Source organism: Phoxinus phoxinus (assembly GCF_949152265.1).
Source record: "Phoxinus phoxinus genome assembly, chromosome: 21".
In the NCBI taxonomy this organism is placed as follows: Eukaryota; Metazoa; Chordata; class Actinopteri; order Cypriniformes; family Leuciscidae; genus Phoxinus; species Phoxinus phoxinus.
The window spans coordinates 27,736,277-27,755,388 of NC_136896.1; the positions used below are offsets into that span (position 1 = coordinate 27,736,277).

The following is a 19,112-nucleotide window of genomic DNA, read 5'->3' on the forward strand; positions in this document are numbered from 1 at the left end:
TAAGCTTTCAGTGAGATTTTGTTTGGGCGCAGTACCAAACTTTTTCACTAGTTGACATTACTGCCCATATAAGGGCGCCTCCATTTCCATATGTTGTTTGAGGGATCTGAACCATTATTTTTACAATTTTCATACAATTTATGAAGTAGAAATCCTATTCAGAAGTAGTGTTGGAAGTTTGGCAGATTTTTAAATGAATTCAACCTCTAAGAAACACAAAAAGAACACGTATGTGCATTATAGCTCGCTGCCACGAATGGTGAATCACAAATGGTAAATCTATAATTTTTTTATTTATATTTAAAACATTTTCAGACCTTTTTTTCTAAAATAATTGAATGGATGCTATCTTTTGAACTCTTGGCATGAAAATAAACTGAGGTTTCTACCATTCTTTCATGATTTTTCATGTTCATCACTATTTCAAAATAAAGGTCTGAACACGCCTTAGGAGTATGAAAATATTCTTGTTGCAAATTGATAAATTACGGCTCCTCTGTAATGTATTTTAAAAATCAGTCATCACAAATGAAAACTAGAGATTTTAAGCTTTCAAATGACATATAGTTTGTCAAGATTGGTTTAGGTTTAGTATAGGATATTACTGTTTAAAATATATAATGGCCGCGGGCCCGCCGGCGGGCCGGCGCCAAACACAGCCTGACTCTATGGCGGAAAAATGCTGCCTCTGCTGCTACTCTCTTGAGTAGGTTCTTATTTTGAATAAGTAATAATAAGACCACTAAAAATGTATGTTCTATGTGTAATATGCTGTACTACATCCGCCATGTTGTCAATACCATGTGACAGTTGCGTCACTTCATTGCCATTCACAAATCCTCTCCTGTGGCCTCATGGGATGGTAAAGTGTCCATCATATGCACACTTCAGAATCTGCCGGAAGAAGTAGGTCATCCGGGGACATTTTGCCGAGAACTGTGAGTTCAGACATCTTTTTCTACTCACTGTTTTTCGCCTACTATATAGGGAAGTATGTTATTTCGGATGCAGCCAATGTCTTCCTACGCTTTCAAACTACTAAAATGTTTGTGTGTGTATATACTTAAAATATATTGTTTCTATATACATTGTTACTTTACCAGAGTTCTGGGTTTGTTTTATAGTCATTTTGTTCTGGTATTGCTTGTGGTTTGTGTGGTTGTGTTTTTCTACCAAGCAAGATGGCTTCTGTGACTGTTCCGGCAGCTGGGGGGGGTTAGTATAGGTTAGGGGTGGGGTCCTTTTTGTTTATTTCTTTGCTTTGGTCCGTCCAGCCCTCCCTTTTTCGCAGAAAATTATTATTGTTTACTATTTACACGATTACCGTGGCTAAATAAAAGCTTTGTTTTTATACAGTATTTGGTGTTTGCGTAATTTTTTCTCGCACCACAACTCCATACCTCCTTTGCTGGCATCGGTGGCCCGAGCAGTGGGTTGTCAGGCTCACCTCCCTTTGGAAACTAGAATGTAACACATAATCAGCATCTTTAAATCAAAAGTTTTATATTCATTCATTTTTATTTTGATTGGGTCATTCACAATGCTTTATGGGATTGTAGTTTCCTCATTAAACCATTTAGTCTTGTACCAATTTTTTGTCAAATAAAAGAACACACACACACACGTGTATATATAGTAATATACGTATATACGTATATATGTATATATATATATATATATATATATATATATATATATATACACACACACACACACATATACATAATGTAGGCTACATGCATAACATATGTAATATATATTATAATATTAGCTTGGCTTCAATAACAACAGTTTTTGGACTAACAATAAAGTTTGGGTTCAGTTCAATTTACAGTGTGTTTTTATATACCTCTTATGTGTCAAAATATCAAAGAAAATTGTCTTTCTCATTTCATGACCCCTGTAATACAATGGCTGCTAAACTCTATGACTGTTACGGGAACTAATCTCCTGCACTGCTGGTTTCATGTCACTCATATTACACACAGACATCTTTTTTTTTATCTAAAATCAGCATTGCATGCTTATTTATAAATTTTTGTTTGTTGCATAGCTACTTCATATTCTTAAATATCATACACTTCATATTATAAATTATTCTTAAAAAAACAGTTTTTTTTGTTTACATACTTTGATTAGAATTTATAATAATCATTTATAATTGCATTTTTAGCTGTGAACTGTGTTCATTTTAACACTTTAACATGTGCACACCACAGATTTACAAAGTCATGATCACCAAATTAGCTAAATGCAATGATTCTTTGTTGTTAATAACTTCATTGGCATTATGTGTGGAGGCCAATATGTTCAAACCTGTTAGACCTGGTTCTCAGTCATGTGCATAGAAGAAGGGACTGATTGCTAAACTTGTTTGCAATGTTCCTTCTTCAACCCAGCAGTCTTAGATGACATTTGCCATAGAAAAAGATACAATCTATAACTTTTATTGGAAACAATTAAATCAACAAAGCCACCACAAGGCAGAACTGTAGACCTTGAAGCTTTACTATGTTGTTTAGATTACACACATTATGTTTAGTGAGAGCCTACATTTTAAAACTTGTATTCATTAGTCCAGTACAACCTTGCTCTACCACATTCTCGGAGAAATTCTAGAAACAAACAAACCATGAGAAACCAAAACTGCCAGATGTGAACAAGTGGGCGGGGCGAATACTCACTCTGGGTGCGACGAACGCTCCTGATTGGTCATTGTAGGACAGGTAGGAAGATCATTTTTGAAGAACTAATCTCGGTTAATGTTTTTTTCATGAGCGAAACTGTGTTCCGACCGGTTCCGACGTCTTCGAATCCTCTCTTTCCCCTACTTCGTCGACCAAGGCAGTGAGGAGGCTATTTCTATAAACATCAGCGTTTTAAAGAGTTGCGTCGTAGATCTCAGCTGAGTTATCAACAAAGTTGGACTTTTGTGAAGACGCCACGGAATAGTCCACAGGTGTTTTGATAAGATGCGGGGCGCCGAATGTTGTTGGACTGTCTTCGTCATATTGATTGGTAGGTGCACAACTTTCTTTCTAATAAGAATATATATTTTTTGCTAATGGATTAATAATTAATGTTGGATTGTAACTCTATTTTGCTTTATGTCGGGCGCCATTCAGGGATATGGACGGGCGAGGCTCAAGGTAGGAACTTGACCTAATTTGTACTAACGTTTTGTATGAGAGAAACATACTAGCTAAAATCTATACTTGAAATATTATTATATAATTTTATATACTTAAGTTTATAGTTAAAATTCGTATTAAATTGTGTACAAAATTGTACGTTTATATAAAAAAAAAATTGTGTGTGATACTTTTATAATCTTAAGATCCCTGTTGTGTATGTGAATTGTTTTGTGGGAGGAAAGCAAACAAGTCAACAGATTTAACGTCTTTTTCTCAGAATGTGGTCGGCCACCAATGATGAACAGGATTGTTGGCGGTTCTTCTGCGTCAGAAGGTGCTTGGCCTTGGCAGGTGGATATTCAGGTAAGAATGGCAGGCATTATGAAAGTAAAACGTTTGAAAAACTGAGAGTTTATTTACATACAGGCAGCGTACATTCATAGCTCAGAAAGAAGAGAAACAGCAAGATCATGAATGCATGAATGATCAGAACAGTATTCATTTAAAGCAAAATCATCATTTTGTTTTTTATTTTGGTCTTTATACACAATTCTATACATAATTTGACATTAAAGTAAAATGTAATGCAACCTCGGGTAAAAGACGTCTTCTTTGAGTGGTTCTGCAAGGGGCTATTCTTTCTCCCACTCTTTTTTCTTTATATTTGCTCCCTTTGGGTAGCATTTTTAGAAAGTATGGAGTGTCATTTCAGTGTTACGCCGACAACACTCAATTGTATGTACCGCTCAGGCGCTCTATCAATTAATTTGAGTCAATTTAAGAACATACAAAATTGGAGTAGGTGAAAAACAGGATAAAACTGAGGTTATTGTTTTTGGCCACCCAAACCAGATTCGAGTCCCCTGGCATCATGTTCGAAAATGTCAGAAAGAGATTTAGGTTTTTTAATTGATAATAACCTAGAAATGGAATCGCAAATGAACTGTGGTCCGGGCTTGTTTTTATAATTTGCTTTGTTAGTTAAAACTGAACCATTTTTATTATATGCAGATTTTGAAAGAGTAATCCATATATTTATTCTATCGCTGCTGGATTTCTGTAACTCTCTGTATTCTGGCATCACCTCCGCACTTTTGTCTCGATTACAGTAAGTGCAAAATTCTGTGGCAAGGCTCTTAAGGAGGCTAAAGAAACACGAATCAATTACACCTGTATTAGCTTCTCTAAAATGGCTCCCTGTCCATCTTAGAATTAGGTACAACGTTGTATTGTTTTTGTATAAATCTTTAAATAACCAGGCCCCACCGCATCTGGCAAACCTTTTAATCCTGTATAATCCTTCCAGAACATTACTCTCAGAGAATCAAAAACTCCTTGTAGTGCCTAGAACCAATTGCATACATTAAGGTGATCGAGCCTTTGACGTAATAGTGCAGAGACTGTGGAAAGACCTGCCGTTACCAGGTCTGTCGATGTTTAAGACTGCGCTGAAAGATGTTGGTAGCGTATAATGGTTAAATGTTGTTTTATATGTTGTCATTTTATTGGTCAATGTGTGTCCTTATTTTTAGGGATGCACCATATCGGTATCGGCTGATATATGTTCATTTTTAATGTTTCATTTTAATATTAAAGCCGGTAAATAATGGATTATTTTCATCAGTTGAAACACTTCAGATGTGCACTGTTCAACATGATGGTTTTGAATTGCTTGAAATAGTATTTTCTTTTTTTGAAGTTATTTCAATTATGTTAAGTGCAACATGTGCAGCTCAAGTCTGTCATATAGGCTACAAAAAATTATAATGAGAACATTATAATTGTGTGGATTAAACTTTGCTTTAATGGTAAGACTTTTGTTTTTGTAACTAGACTCTCAAAAATTATATATTTAGATTTATTGGCTAATATATTGGTTATTAACTTTTAAATATAAACAGTTATTGGTATTGGCCAAAATCTTGATATCGGTGCATCCCAACTTACGGTATTTTCGAATTTTTAAAGGTAGGCCTATAGCTACCCAAAAATGTATATTCTGTATTTTACTCATCATCATTTGCTGAACATTAAAAGAAGATATTTTGAAGAATGTCGGTAATCAAACAGTTGATGGGCCCCATTGACTTCCATAGTATTTTTCCTCGTGTATTATGGCAGAAGGGTAGATAAAACAAGGCTTCAGTTTTACAGCTAAATTTAAACTATACAAAAGATACAAAAACAAAACAGTTACTTAAGACCTTTATACATAACTAAAAATGAATCTTTTCATAAATGTATACAAATTTGCAAAGTGAACTACACATTTGAACCCTTTGACGAATAAACAAATATATATACGGTATATATATATATTTGTCCTTGCCCTATTTTTTTAAATAAACAAACAAACAGCCTCTGGATCTTGACTGAATCCAAATATCAGTCAAACCAATGTTTTAAGGGCAAGGTTTAGGAAACATTTTGAATAGTCCGGTTCGGCGGCATATTGAATTGAGCGCTGAAGAAAACCAGGCTGTGAGGGATATGCACTGTATAAAAGTCCTAGATCACATGATTTTCAAAACTCTTTTATGGAGGTTTTTTTTTTGGAAAGACGTTTCGTCAGCTGGACAGTCGGTATGTTGTTAAATAACAGTGGAATCTATTGAACGCAAAGTACTTCTATCCCTCACAGCCTTGTTTCATTCCTGTCAAACATTAAATAGGGCTTTACCTTGAATAAGGTCTATTGTCTGTCGAATCTGTTTTTTTATTGACATCCCCCTGATTTCTGGCTGATGTACACACAGACTAGTCATGGACATGTGTGTGGAGGAAGTCTCATCTCGGACAGATGGGTCTTGTCTGCTGCACATTGTTTTCCCAAGTAAGTTTTGATGCACCTTTTTCAACACCCATATAATCCCTGTTTGTTTATTTTTTGGCTTTATATATACAGTGGATCAAAACCTTTCATCAAAGTTATACATGAATTTTGAACTATACCTGTTCTTGTCTTTGAACTTTTACAGGTGAAACTCGGAAAATTAGAATATTGTGCAAAAGTTAATTTATTTCACCACATTGAGGCAGTAATCGATCCAAAAGCGGCCCAAACCAAGTACTGAGTACATATGCATGATTATACTTTTCACTGGGCCGACATTTCTGTATTTAAAATCCTTTTTTTTATTGATTTCATGTAATATTCAAATTTTCTGATATATAAAAAAAAAATGTATAAGGTTTAAGCCATACTCATCAAAATTATAACAAATAAAGGCTTGAAATATCTCACTTTGCATGTAATGAGTCTATATAATATATTAGTTTCACCTTTTAAGTTGAATTACTGAAATAAATGAACTTTTGCACGACATTCAAATTTTTTGAGGTTCACCTGTATGTATAATGAAACTGTTATGTCCAAATAAACAATTTCTCCCCCTGTCCAGCCCTTATGACATCTCCCCCTACACGATTTACGCGGGCCGAATGCAGCTGAACGGTTGGAACCAGGACGAGTCGAGCCATCGTGTCCGTCGTGTGGTGGTTCCGCTGGGTTACACAGACCCGGCGTTCGGTCAGGATATTGCTCTGGTAGAGCTATACACACCTGTTGTGTGGACTGACCGCATTCAGCCTGTGTGCTTGCCATATGCCAATGTGGAGTTCAGCAGCGACATGAAGTGCATGATCACCGGATGGGGTGACATCAGAGAGGGAGGTGAGTGAGGACAGTTATTTAAGGGTGCTTTCAGTTCAGTTTATTTATAAAGCACTATTAAAACAATAAATAATGGATTATTCCATTAATTAGTTAGTTTCTTAAGGGTCAAGAACATTTTTCTAATGGCACAGCAGACAGCATTTTTGACTGGATTATCTGCATCTCCTGCGCTGCATCAAGCCACACACATAATAGCTGCAAATGAATGCACGCATAGATTAACTGTACATCGTGTGTGTAAGACTTCAAGAAAATGATTAGGTAATTATTCCCCCACGAATAAATCTTTTTGAATTTAGGCATCAAAACATTAACCATCATCCTTCCCTCGCTTTTTGTAACACATCTTTCCCTCAAAATGACCCGAAGCCCTAAAATTATGCTTTTTTTTTTTCTTTTTTTTCAGAAAGCTGGGAAAAAAAATTGGTGGTGCAAACTTTCTTCTTATTTCGTTTTGATACTATTTTTTTTCTATGGTTTAATGCAATTTTTTGGGGATCTTTTTTGTTATTTCTAATTTTATATACCTTTTAAATTACTAGATTTGATCAATAAATAATAAATACATAGTTATTTAAGCACATTCCTCATATTCTTTCAACTTAAAATCAGAATAACTCACAATTTCATGCACAACAACCCTTTTAATTCAGCTCAAAATATATTACATTGGGTGTTTTTGCCGACCCCTTGTGAAAAAGAATTGATATTTCATGACTCTTGCCACCAGATGGCCTTATAGCACTATTTGCAGCAAATAATCTGTTTCCGCTGGGTCCTAAAGTCAATTCAATTCAGGATGCATTCAGATACACATGTAGACATTTATCAAATCATTTTTTGGTGAAGTTTTAACATTTTTAGTTTGAATTTTGAGCATTTTTAGGTTTTTCTATGTGTACTGAAGCATTCCATTCATTCCTATGGGGGTCAATTTGACCTGCGAGGGAAGGATTTGTTACTTTTTTAAATTTCAACCACAAAACTCCTCGAATCCATTCAAAAGTCCTAGGGTCTTGGACCCCTCTGATGAATAAAATTTTTTAGAAAATGATTTTCGGGTCAAAATGACCCGAGGGAAGGATGAGGGTTGAAATTAGTATTAAAAATAGTTATTCATCATGATATTTTCTAAACTTTATATGTATTGGTGTTATTAGTCTATAAAATGGAGACACAAAAGCCATTTCAAATGATTTTCTCTTCTCTTGTAGTTGCTCTACAGGGGGTCGGCCCATTGCAGGAAGTCCAAGTGCCAATCATTGACTCGAAGGATTGTCAGGATATGTATCTGACAAACCCCACAGAGAAAATGGACATCCGCGCTGACATGATGTGCGCTGGCTTCCCAGAGGGGGGCAAAGACTCATGCCAGGTGAGAAGCATCGAGTGCTGGTGTGTGAAACGCAACTGCACCTTATTTGTGCATTGCTCATGTTCATAATATCTTTCTGTTCTCGTGCTTTTTCAGGGTGACTCCGGTGGCCCTCTGGTGTGTGAGACCAGTGACGGTAGTTGGGTGCAAGCTGGAATCGTGAGCTTCGGTCAAAGCTGTGCTAAAGCTAACCGACCAGGAGTCTATGCTAAAGTGTCCAGCTTTACTAACTTCATCCAAGGCCACGTTGGAGCAGTCCAGCTCAAGAGCGCATCGAGTCACAACTGGGCCGACCGGGTCATGGTGCTCATCAGGACTCTAACTCTGCTGGTATTGGTACAGATTCTGAGATAGATGCACATTGATCCTTGCAGAAGCCCACTCCAAAATACCGTCCCACATAAAGAGAGATTTTAATGCCATAAGCATTTTCATGGCTTTTTTAATCATTTTCTTTTTTAAACAACTATAATATGTAGCTTCCTATTTTGCTTGTACCAAAGTTACACAAACAGACATACGAATGATATGAAATAAGATAATTTTTTTTACCTGCTCACTTGATTGTTATAATCTTTTAACTATCTGAAATTTGTGCAAGTGTATTGATTAACACAGATGATTATACTGCGTAATTTAACTGTGCAAAAATGCGATTTCTCAACTGAATCAACTCAAATCCACTTACAGCAGATGAAAAGATCTGTGAGATTTGACTATCATAATGCAAACTAAAATATAAATGGCCACTTAACAATTGAGCCAACCTTTTGCACAGTAATAATAAATGTTATTTACCTTACGGACATGTAAAAGTTTTATTTTGAGAAATTAATGTTTGCAGATTTAATGCTTTCTTAGAGTCAGTCAGTTGTATTTTCGCATCTATTGGTGACTGTTTCCTCTTGAAATGTTGTAAATAAAACTTTGTAATAAAGTAATTTTCTTTTTGTGTGATATGTTGTATGCTTATTTATGGTAGAGGTAAACGTTACTGACCACCAATCCTATCATAGCAACTGTTGCCATCTGGCATTTTCTCTGACAAGCTTCTGTGTCGTTTAATGCAAGTCTATGGGAGATATGTGTTTTAACCTTCTGGTGCTGTTTTTTTTTTTTTACAGAAAAAAATATTTTTAGTTTTTACTTCATCTGAATGCTACGAAACTTGGTAAAGGTTTTGGCACTTGGTGTATGAACCCCCCAAAAAATAAACATGAAAAGGTTAGATGGTCCTGAAAAAGTCACTTGTATTGTTTGCGGTCAAAAATGGCCACATTGGAAATTAATTGGAGGTGAATTTTATCTTTTGGAAACGTTTGGTACTGCGCCCAAACAAATTCTTGCTGAAAGCTCTTTTTTTCTTTTTGATATCAACCTCAAATTTGGAACACAACTTGTTTAGATTTATGGCTTTGATTTTCTCACAGTATTGGAGTAAAATGTGTTTCTGAAAATATATACTTCATATAAAAACAAATTCATAAAAAATATAAAATTCTATAATTTTTCAAGTTCTTTTTAAAACTTTTTTCATTTCAGAAATAATCTGCCAAATGCTCCAAAGCATGCGAGATTTCTGACAGTTTAAGTTGGAAATTTAATTTTCAGGTCTATGCTCAAAAGGTGAATAAATGGATTATAACTACTGCACAAACATAATTAAGTACCATACAATCCCCTAAAAATACAAAATATTAAATAAAAACATTATCGAACTAAAATACAGTAAAATTTCATTGGAATAAAAAAAGAAATCAGTAATTTTTGACGACATGTGAACCGTACCAGAGGGTTAAACAATTTTATAGAAATTATAAAACAAAAATAAAAAAATATACTAGTGTTATAAGGTACCCACTACCCAGAGATGATACAAGCAGAATTTGTTTCCATTGAAAATCCTACAATAATAACAAAGGGCTTAGTTAAGGAGAATTTGCATATTACTACTAAGTGCCTTCTACAGTATCTAAACAAACAAAACATTGCAAAAGAATACGTCAATATCCCTTTGAAATCTTTATTCAAGACAATACTTTTTTCGTTGCTGGTGTAAAACTGAGCAAATCTGCATGTTGGTGCAGCAAGTGTCACTATTTTCTACAAGACATTCATGCAACATCAAATGAAATGTTTTTCTACTCTGCACTACTTTCTACAGTCTCCAGTAATAATACCAATGTGCTCTGCTTCCCTTATTGTGTTTCATCATCATAATACTGTAGTGTACTAGAAAATAGCTTAAAACTCTGGTCTTCTAAACAGCTGCTATGTCATTGCTATTGGCTTGAATACTCTATAAAAGCAGCTGGTGAATCAATGGCACTAGCACATCTGAAGTGAACTCTATGATGGCACTGAAATTCCGAGAATGGAAACTCCCTTAAGAACCGAACAGCATCATACTTTAATGTTGGCACAAATAAATAATGTATGTGAACCCATTAAAGATAAAGGCACTTTTCTGGGTAAGACCTTAATAATTTGGAGCCTCAAAGATATTCCCTCTACTGACTCTAGGGCTAGTACACTGGTAGACAACACAGCTATCAAGTTCCTCTGTGTACGGTCCTCAACCGGTTCTACAAGGGGGTGGAGAAGGAATGCAGGTACTGCTCAGGTATCAGGAAGCGTTGAGTTGTCGGAGAGGATCATGGGAGATCCGAGCTGGAGCTCCTGCTGAAGTGACTCCATGTCAGCAGGGGTCATGCGGTGCACCTCGAGCCAATCAGAGAGCAGGGATGCAGACAGGGGGGCCAAGTCATTGTGACTAATGAAAACGAGAAACGAGACCATTGAAATGTACATTTATTTACTTTACTGCATTTAGCAAACACTTTTATCCTAAGTGACCTACAGTATAAGCAATTCATCACAGAGCCAATAATATGCCTAGTATGTAGATAAGAGTAAAGCATTGTAATTTGCATGGACGTACAGTTCAAAAATAGAGTGTGTACTCTGCGGTCAGGGAGATTTGAACTGACCTTTCCCTGAGGTCAGAGTGCTGGAGTTCGGTAAGAGACTGAGCAAGGAGGTCATCGAGGTCAAAGCCTACACCGTATCCAGCTCCACTGCCTTTAGGGGTCACTGAGAAAACCGGCGGCAAAATGTCTTCAACCTGGCAGGGAAAAGGACAAAGTTGAGATTAAAGAGAAGAACGAGACCAATGAACGAGTTCAAAATCAAATAGACATTTATAAGAAAGCAGTGATTATGTTTTACAAACATAATGAAGATCACATAAATATGGAAGCCAATTTTAATCACAAAGTAAAAATAAAAAGGTAACGGTAACTTTATTTCTCCCAATTGTGACTATATATTTATATACTTTTTTTTATTTTTTTGCTTTATCTCAAAATTAATTTTTCTTCATTACCCTGAGGTAGAAACATGCATGATTATTATTATTCCGATGTTTAAAAATAAATAAATAAAATTGAACTTAATATATACATTATAGTAAAAAAAAATGCATTGCATGATCTCTTGAGGGATATAGATTTTAAAAATATATAAAGCATATATTATAATTATATACCGGTAATAATGATATGAAGAATGCATGGGATGACCTATAAATGTATAATTTATATGTAATTATAAAACATATAATTCTATTATAAATTACATATTTATTAATATCCATTACCTTACTTGGTTTATGTTTACTTGGTAAAGGTTTTTTAGATTAACTTTAAAGGTTGTTGGTCTTGATTTCCATTTCTATGTCTTATAATGGCCTTTCGAATTAATAGTTTCAAATGATTATATTTATTTGTGTACAATAAGACCCTCAATTATGGCTTGCGATCGCTAGCGGTTAACTTTATATCTTGCTCATGTAATATTTTGGAGTTGAGAATGACAAAAAAAAAAAAAAAACGTAGAAACTGGAATTTTCCATGACATTTTAAGATTTGACTTATTTCTTTTTTTTTTCAGGCCAAGAAATATCCATTTAAAATGTCCCTAATGGTTCCAGCCAGGTTATCCATGACCGTGATGAATCAATAACTCAAATTAAGTGTCCTGTGCAGCTCACAGTGCAATATTATGGCTCAAACTTCACCTGTGACTTGGAGAGCTGCTGTGTGACGGTGTGGATATCAGGGATGCTGTTCGTCGACTGTCCCGTGTCAGTGAGACTAAGGCAGGGTTGAGCTGCGGCTCCTGGAGGCTGTTTCGAAGGGCCCTGTGAATGAGAGCCGTTCTGCCTGTCCCCCAGAACGCAAAGTTTGTCCAGGGCTCGAGGACCGTCGCCGGTCTCTGGATTCGTGCTGGTGTCCGAAACGCCAATGCTGGGGTTCAAGGCTGGTGGTTTAGTCATGAAGGGCGGCAGCAGCTGGATGTGAGCGTTGGACTGTGGGACGGGCTTCAGCTGGGTCTGCAAGTGCGCAAAGCTCGTGTGAGCGGGATTGTTCAGTTCTAGTGGAGGTTGCTGGGTTTTGTGTGGAGATGTTCCTGTCCAGTTCTCAAGACCGGTGAACATTGTTCCAACACTCAGAAACTGAGATTTTAATATGTTGTTTTTGGCAAAGGCACACGGGCCCGTTACCACACCTAAACCTCCAACACTTCCGCCTCCTCCTACTGCAACTATAGCAACGTCCCCATTCTGAGACGGACCTAAAGAGACGGGTGCTGCATTATGGGTCGGAGTTGGATGGAATATTCCAGCTGTGACACACTGTCCCATTTGAGGCAGCATTTGTGGCACTTCGTTGGGTTGTTTTGGCGGCGCTGATTCTCCCCCAACTGAGTTTGTTTTTACGAGGTTGCTTCCTGTTGCTGGCTGGATTGGGACTGTCTTACTCTCGTTGGTTTCTGCGGTCTGCGATTTGTCCCCTCGGGTGTCCATCATTCGCCCCCAGCGCTCCAACAGCTTCTTGTCGTTGTCGCTGAGCAAAACGCCGCCTAAAGATTCTCCTCGTTTCCCCTCCTTTTTCTCCTTCTCTTTCATCTTCCTCTTTCGCTCCATAGCACGCTCCTGCCTCTTCTTCCGCTTCTCTTCCCTCTCTCGCTGTCTCTCCTGGGCCGTGACTGGCTTCTTATGCTCTGGACCAGAGTTAGAGGAGGAGAGCGACGAGGATAATCCTCCAGAAGCTCCTCTGAGTAAATCTAGACCAAGAGCTGCAGAGCCTCCATCTGAGGAAGAAAGAATGTTGTTGAATGTTGAATGTTATCATGACCAGACCTGACATTTTCATAAGAGAAAAATTTAATAATATCACAAGACAAGACAAGGTTAAGTTTACAGAATTTTCTGTACAGTGCTCTAATGGTGGGCAGAAAAAAGATGAAGTGTCAATTTAATAAAAAACTAAATATTTACCAAATTGTACTAATATAATACTACAAAAATTTATATAATATAAATATAAAATATACAATAAACTATTGTTGCAATTGTTGAGGCCTGTAAGATTTTTTAATTGTTTTTGGATTTATTGAATCAAAAGTACAGTAAAAACAGTAATATTGTAAAATATTATTAGAATTTAATAATAGCTATTTTCAATTTTTCAGCATCATTACTTGATTTGCTGCTCAAGAAACATTTATGTTTATTTTTGAGTCTTTGATAAATATACATTTCAAGCACATATATATATATATGTATTTTGAACTGTAGCATAAATAAAAAAATACAAAATGTATACAGATTTTTTTCTCAGTAAAATGGATCTTTATACATGAATTAGTTAGATTTTATATATTAGGAAGTGGCTTCCTCACATGATCATCATATCTTGGGGTCTGTGGCATCAAAGTTTGATAAACACTAAAGCCTGGTTTCACAGACAGGGTTTAGATTAAGCCAGGATTAGGCCTTAGTTAAATTAGGACATCTAAAACATTACTGGTGTGTATCTTTAGACAAAACATATTTTAGTCTGGGACCAGAGTTAAGCCTTGTCTGTGAAACCGGGCATACATGTTAAGTAGTCTATGGCCACATACACACACACACACACTGCAAACTCTCTCACCTCGAGCCTTCTGCCTTAGTGCTGATTTGAGCAAGGCAGCTTTGAGAGCTGCTTTTGTGTCTTCTGAAATTGCTCCCTCTTTTTTTGTGCCTTCCCCGGTTGTCGTTTTCCCTCCTTTTCCAAGGGAACGAGTGAGGCTTTGAGAGAGCGACTGAGCTTGGGACTGTGTGAGAGAGAGTGAAGGGATAGACTGCGGGAGACTTGAAGTGGGCGGAGTCTGAGAGATGGGATGGGGCGGAACCCTTTGTTTGGGAAGAGAGTGATTGGACGGGACAAGCTCGTCCTTTGTGCAGTCCGTGACTGGTTCAGTAAAAGAGTCTTTGTCTGTGGGAGTGGTCAGGTCGATGGTTTCAGGCTGGCCGTCGGAGTTGGCGCTGAGCATGTCCACATCCTGGCAGCTTACCGACTGAGCCAAATGTGGGAAAATCTGAGCGAGATGATGTCGGGCTTGAAACGCGTTCGCATTCGCTTGAGTTTGTGTACCGTCTGTCGGTTTGTAGTTGAGATTGTGCTGTTGGCATGTTTGTGCTGTATCAGTCAGGTTTTGAGACTGTGGAGACGTGAGAAGCGTGTTACCGGAGACGCCGACCACCGCCGAACCTGAAGAATGGAGCGGTTTAAACTGGATCTTCTTTTTGACCCCCTGCTTCTTCTTATGGAAGTCCCCGATTTCTGTTAGTATAGCTTCTTTGATTTGTTCTTTGCCCATGGGCTGCCGGTCGAACTCAAAATCGAAGGCGGGAACGCACACCGGCTCGTCGTCCGAGTCGTGGTACTTATTGAGGTAGGGGTGTTCTAGCGCCTGACACGCACTGATCCGTTCACGAGGGTCAAAGCGGAGCATCGCGGCCAACAAGTCCAGCGCATTGGGCTCGGCCTGTGGATACAGTGCTGCGAGCGGTTCTGCCGCTTTTAAAGGGAGGCTCCTCACATAACAGCGCACCCGGTCCGACCCTATCGAGTCGATGATGCTCTCGGGCGGCGTGCCCAGAACCGAAAGAATCAGCTGCAGCTGATGCACATAGTTTTTCCCCGGAAACATCTGCCTCCTGCCGAGCATCTCGCCGAAGATGCAGCCCACAGACCAGAGGTCGATGGCCAAGCTGTAGTGGTAAAGAGACAACATCAGCTCAGGAGCGCGGTACCAGCGGGTGGCCACGTACTCGGTCATGAAGGAACGTGACTCTTCGGAGTGGGACGCGCTCAATCCACGTGCCATGCCGAAGTCCCCGATCTTCAGCTCACAGTTTTCATTGACCAGCAGGTTGGACGGCTTGAGGTCACGGTGAATGACGTTGGCCGAATGAATGTACTTCAGGCCTCTTAACAGCTGATACAGGAAGTAGCGTGTGTGTTCTGGGGTCAGGGGTTGCCGGGAGTGGATGATCTGATGCAGGTCGCTCTCCATGAGGTCAAGAACCACGTACCTAAAGAACAAGAGACACTTTTAGCATGGCATACACGAAGAGAGAATATGCATCGCATGCTACTTCGTACTCAAGCTTACACTGATTTGAAAGCCGAGTGAGGGATCACAGGCTGGAGAATATCTTTAATGGCGATGATGTTGTCGTGTTTGAAGTGTTTCAGAATCTTCAGCTCTCTCAACGTGCGTTTGGCATTCGTCACAACCTCAAAGGCATTAGGGATCTTCTTTATTGCCACCTGCTGGCCTGAATGCATAAACAACATTAGAATTAAAGGGGTCATGAACTGACACTTGAATAAACATTTCCTTGATATTTTAACATAAAAGATGTGCTATTTCTAAGTAAAAAAAAAAAAAAAAAAAAGTAAATCCTACACCTCTTATTGCATAATAAAAATATGAAGGTGGAGCTTGAATTTCTTCAATGGTAAGTAAATCCCGTATTACGAATTTACATACAGGTCAGAGAACAATGTGTTTATTATTTTCTAAATCGTTTTTTTTATTTTTTTTATCACACTCATTTAACATGTTAAATTCACAGCCCTAAATATAATGCATTATCTTAAAAATATACTACTTGCATAAATCAGTATACAAAACATACTTACTGCATTTTAATAAACAGCACAATGTTTTTGGTAATAATAATAACAATAATTACTGTTATTATTAATATTATTATTACAACATTGTTAATATATTATTATTACAACAACAACAGCAGCATTAATATATAATAATAATTAGGTGTGGGAATATTTTGGTACCTCGTGATTCTATTCAAATTTCGATTCGATATCATAGATTTGATTCTAGTTTACTGTTTTGTGTTACCTTTCCTATTTGACTGCGGTAGAACGTTTAAAAGGTCTTAAAGAAAAAAAATCCCACTGAATTAAATGTAATCCTTCTCATTTTAGTCAACCCCATTTTATCAAACAAATGCCATTAGGCTGACTGCAGTCATTACACACATGCTATTTCATTTTTTATATTTAAAGGAACAAAGATGCAAATTTCAAACAAATTACAAACAATACGAGAAAACCAATAGAAAAAAATATACTGTTTTTCAGGTACAGTAGCCTAGGTTTATTTAATATGTAGTAAGAAACACTTAAAAAGTTGAATAATCAAATGTAAAAAATAAAACAACTGTATAGTCTTCACTGTATGAATTAAATATTCATTGATACATATCAAAGATTCAAAAGGGATTCAGTCAAAAGCAGTGAGTAATTTAATTTCTGTGATTAAATTAACAATGCAGAGAGCAAAAGTTTATTAGGCTGCTGTTCCTTTAAGAATGAACGCACAGATCAAATATACTGTTAGACATCTGATTTTCTCGTAACGGTTTATGTTTGCGTAGGACATAACAGGCTGTGTTTACGTGAATACTCCTCATGATGTGCATTTTGACATAATTGTGTGTGTATTTGATCATTCAAGCGCAATAAGGATTGAAAGAGAGCTGAATTCAGGATCGCATGCATCTGAGAGGCGGATTCTGTGCGCGCGCTTTGGCTGTGTTCATCAGCGTGAGCACCGTGACCGCATTGAGTCCGTTTTCTCAGCTTATTGTGATTAATAACACTCTAATGTGTCAATAACTTTAGGTAGGACAGCAAAGTTTAAGAAATGTAACACTTTAGAAGTGTGAAACGTGAATTTGTGAATCGATGCAAATCGGCAGAAGATAGAAACGTGATTATTATGTGAATTGATTTTTTTCCCCCACCCCAATAATAAAATATCAATAATGCTGTAATAATAATAATAATATAATTCTGTAATAATAATAATGAATTCTAACATCCAAGATTTAGTCTAATTACTTTAAATCAAACACATGCATCTTGGCACCTCACCATTGTCTCTTCTTCGGGCTGATGAGACCACACCATAAGCACCTGTGCCAATGGTCTCAATAACGTCATATTCTTCGCCAACTTCAAACTTCACATCTAGGGAGTGGGCTTTGAGGAGAGCCAAGTTCTTATCTGCAACAGTACTTGTATCTGTTACAATGGATGTGTCATCGCTAGGTTGAGGCGGTCCTTCTGTACCGCCTCTGTGATGGTTGTTGTCACTGTCGCCCTCTGAGGCTTTACGGGCCGGTCCTGCTTGAGAGTCATTTGTCTCGTCCCTCTCATTGGTTGACATTCTGAAACCAAAAATTCAGAGAAAAGTTCTAAGGTCGAGACTGTAAATGTTACTTTCTGTTCATCTTATTTGAATGGACTTCTCTTGGACGATATCAAAGTGCCAGACAGTTAATGCACAATCTAACTAAACTTTCCTTTTAATCAGTAACCAAACAGACAACAATCATTTACAGAATGTCAAAAACAGCACCACTTTCTTGTAACACGTTCTTTTTACTATTGTTTTAAATAATAATATATATATTTAAAAATCCAAATATAAAAACAAGCTTTGTGTATAAATGTTTCAAGGAACACAATAATGCAAGGTGCACACAGAGGTGTGAGTACGTTATTCATGAAACCATCAACTAACAGAAGCAGACACTGCTGACCACTTATCTGTAATTGCTCATAATGGATGAACATACTAAAGGTCCAGCAGGGCGTCGCTGGCGTTGTGTGTAATTAATCCTGCTCATCTGCCGCAGGGGCGTGTGAGAGACCGCTGGCCCAAAACAGCTTCAAAATCATATACGTACCCTTTCTTTTCATGTTGGAACAAAGACAAATAAAAGCAAACGTTGAGTTATGAAAGCGGTAATAATTACCTGGTAATATATGGAAGCAGTGGAATTTCGGAGCGGTTCTTTCAAAGCATGTCTATTCTTCGCTATCACGAACCACCGTTTTACTTCCTTGTATTCTTCCGTATTGTGTCTGAAAGGCAGCAAAACTACCAATCGACTGTATGCTTGTAAGTGGATTGACCAATGGGATTCGAGAACATGCCCGAGGGGCGGGCTCTTTTGAAGTGTAGAGTAGGGTCATTCTTTGGGCGGCGTCGAAACTGATGGATCAAGTGTAAATAAGAAAGACGCGCACTTGCTTTAGCACGTTGAACTACTATCATAATCACAAAAAATGAAGACCCAAACCTCTAGAAATTAAACACAAACTTGATAAAAGAAAGATAATTATTTTTAAAATAAAATTTAGTCCTGAACTTTTTTTTATTACTTCATCCCTTTATTTATCGATACATGTGGAAACGCATATAATGAAAAATTATATAAATAGATACATACAATAATAAATAAAGGAAAACGGTTCTATTCGAACTATTCGAGGAATACATTTTATTAAAAATTAATTGTCTGTTTTTACCAAGTAGTAATTTATTCCTGTTTTCCTATTGCTGCATTTATTTAGCGTACTAATTTATTTTTAATTTCTGCAGATTTAGGCCATAGGCAAGCACAGCAAAAATACATTTGTTCACAATATTCGAACATTTAACAAACACATAGGCTACAGTGTGTTTTAAAACATTATTTTTTTTCTTTTAA

At 37.2% G+C, this 19,112-nt stretch overlaps 2 protein-coding genes across 2 annotated transcripts; one reads left to right on the forward strand and one right to left on the reverse strand.

The window, feature by feature from the left end:
- The first annotated feature begins 2,703 nt into the window (after window positions 1-2,703).
- LOC306989197 (serine protease 33) lies at window positions 2,704-9,638 on the forward strand. Its single transcript, XM_079594636.1, has 7 exons — window positions 2,704-3,018; window positions 3,126-3,149; window positions 3,412-3,497; window positions 5,891-5,967; window positions 6,536-6,807; window positions 8,025-8,185; window positions 8,282-9,638. The coding sequence occupies exons 1-7, from the start codon at window positions 2,973-2,975 to the stop codon at window positions 8,537-8,539; spliced, it is 924 nt and encodes a 307-aa protein (XP_079450762.1). The 5' UTR covers window positions 2,704-2,972; the 3' UTR covers window positions 8,540-9,638.
- Window positions 9,639-9,766: 128 nt separating this feature from the next.
- Window positions 9,767-18,492, reverse strand: mapk7 (mitogen-activated protein kinase 7). The gene is made up of 7 exons (XM_079594633.1): window positions 18,375-18,492; window positions 17,488-17,783; window positions 15,692-15,857; window positions 14,185-15,611; window positions 12,264-13,339; window positions 11,176-11,309; window positions 9,767-10,958 (listed from the first exon to the last, which is right to left on the reverse strand). The coding sequence occupies exons 2-7, from the start codon at window positions 17,780-17,782 to the stop codon at window positions 10,805-10,807; spliced, it is 3,252 nt and encodes a 1,083-aa protein (XP_079450759.1). The 5' UTR covers window position 17,783; window positions 18,375-18,492; the 3' UTR covers window positions 9,767-10,804.
- Window positions 18,493-19,112: the final 620 nt, after the last annotated feature.

Bases quoted from the DNA above. Each gene is read 5' to 3' on its own strand.
- LOC306989197 (XM_079594636.1), top strand. From the start codon at position 2,973: ATGCGGGGCGCCGAATGTTGTTGGACTGTCTTCGTCATATTGATTG. The intron at 3,498-5,890 runs GTAAGAATGGCA...ATGTACACACAG, and splicing joins CTTGGCAGGTGGATATTCAG to ACTAGTCATGGACATGTGTG. The intron at 5,968-6,535 runs GTAAGTTTTGAT...CCCCCTGTCCAG, and splicing joins GCTGCACATTGTTTTCCCAA to CCCTTATGACATCTCCCCCT.
- mapk7 (XM_079594633.1), bottom strand. From the start codon at position 17,782: ATGTCAACCAATGAGAGGGACGAGACAAATGACTCTCAAGCAGGACCG. The intron at 15,858-17,487 runs GTGAGGTGCCAA...TTATGCATTCAG, and splicing joins AGCCCGAAGAAGAGACAATG to GCCAGCAGGTGGCAATAAAG. The intron at 15,612-15,691 runs GTAAGCTTGAGT...CTTGTTCTTTAG, and splicing joins CACTCGGCTTTCAAATCAGT to GTACGTGGTTCTTGACCTCA.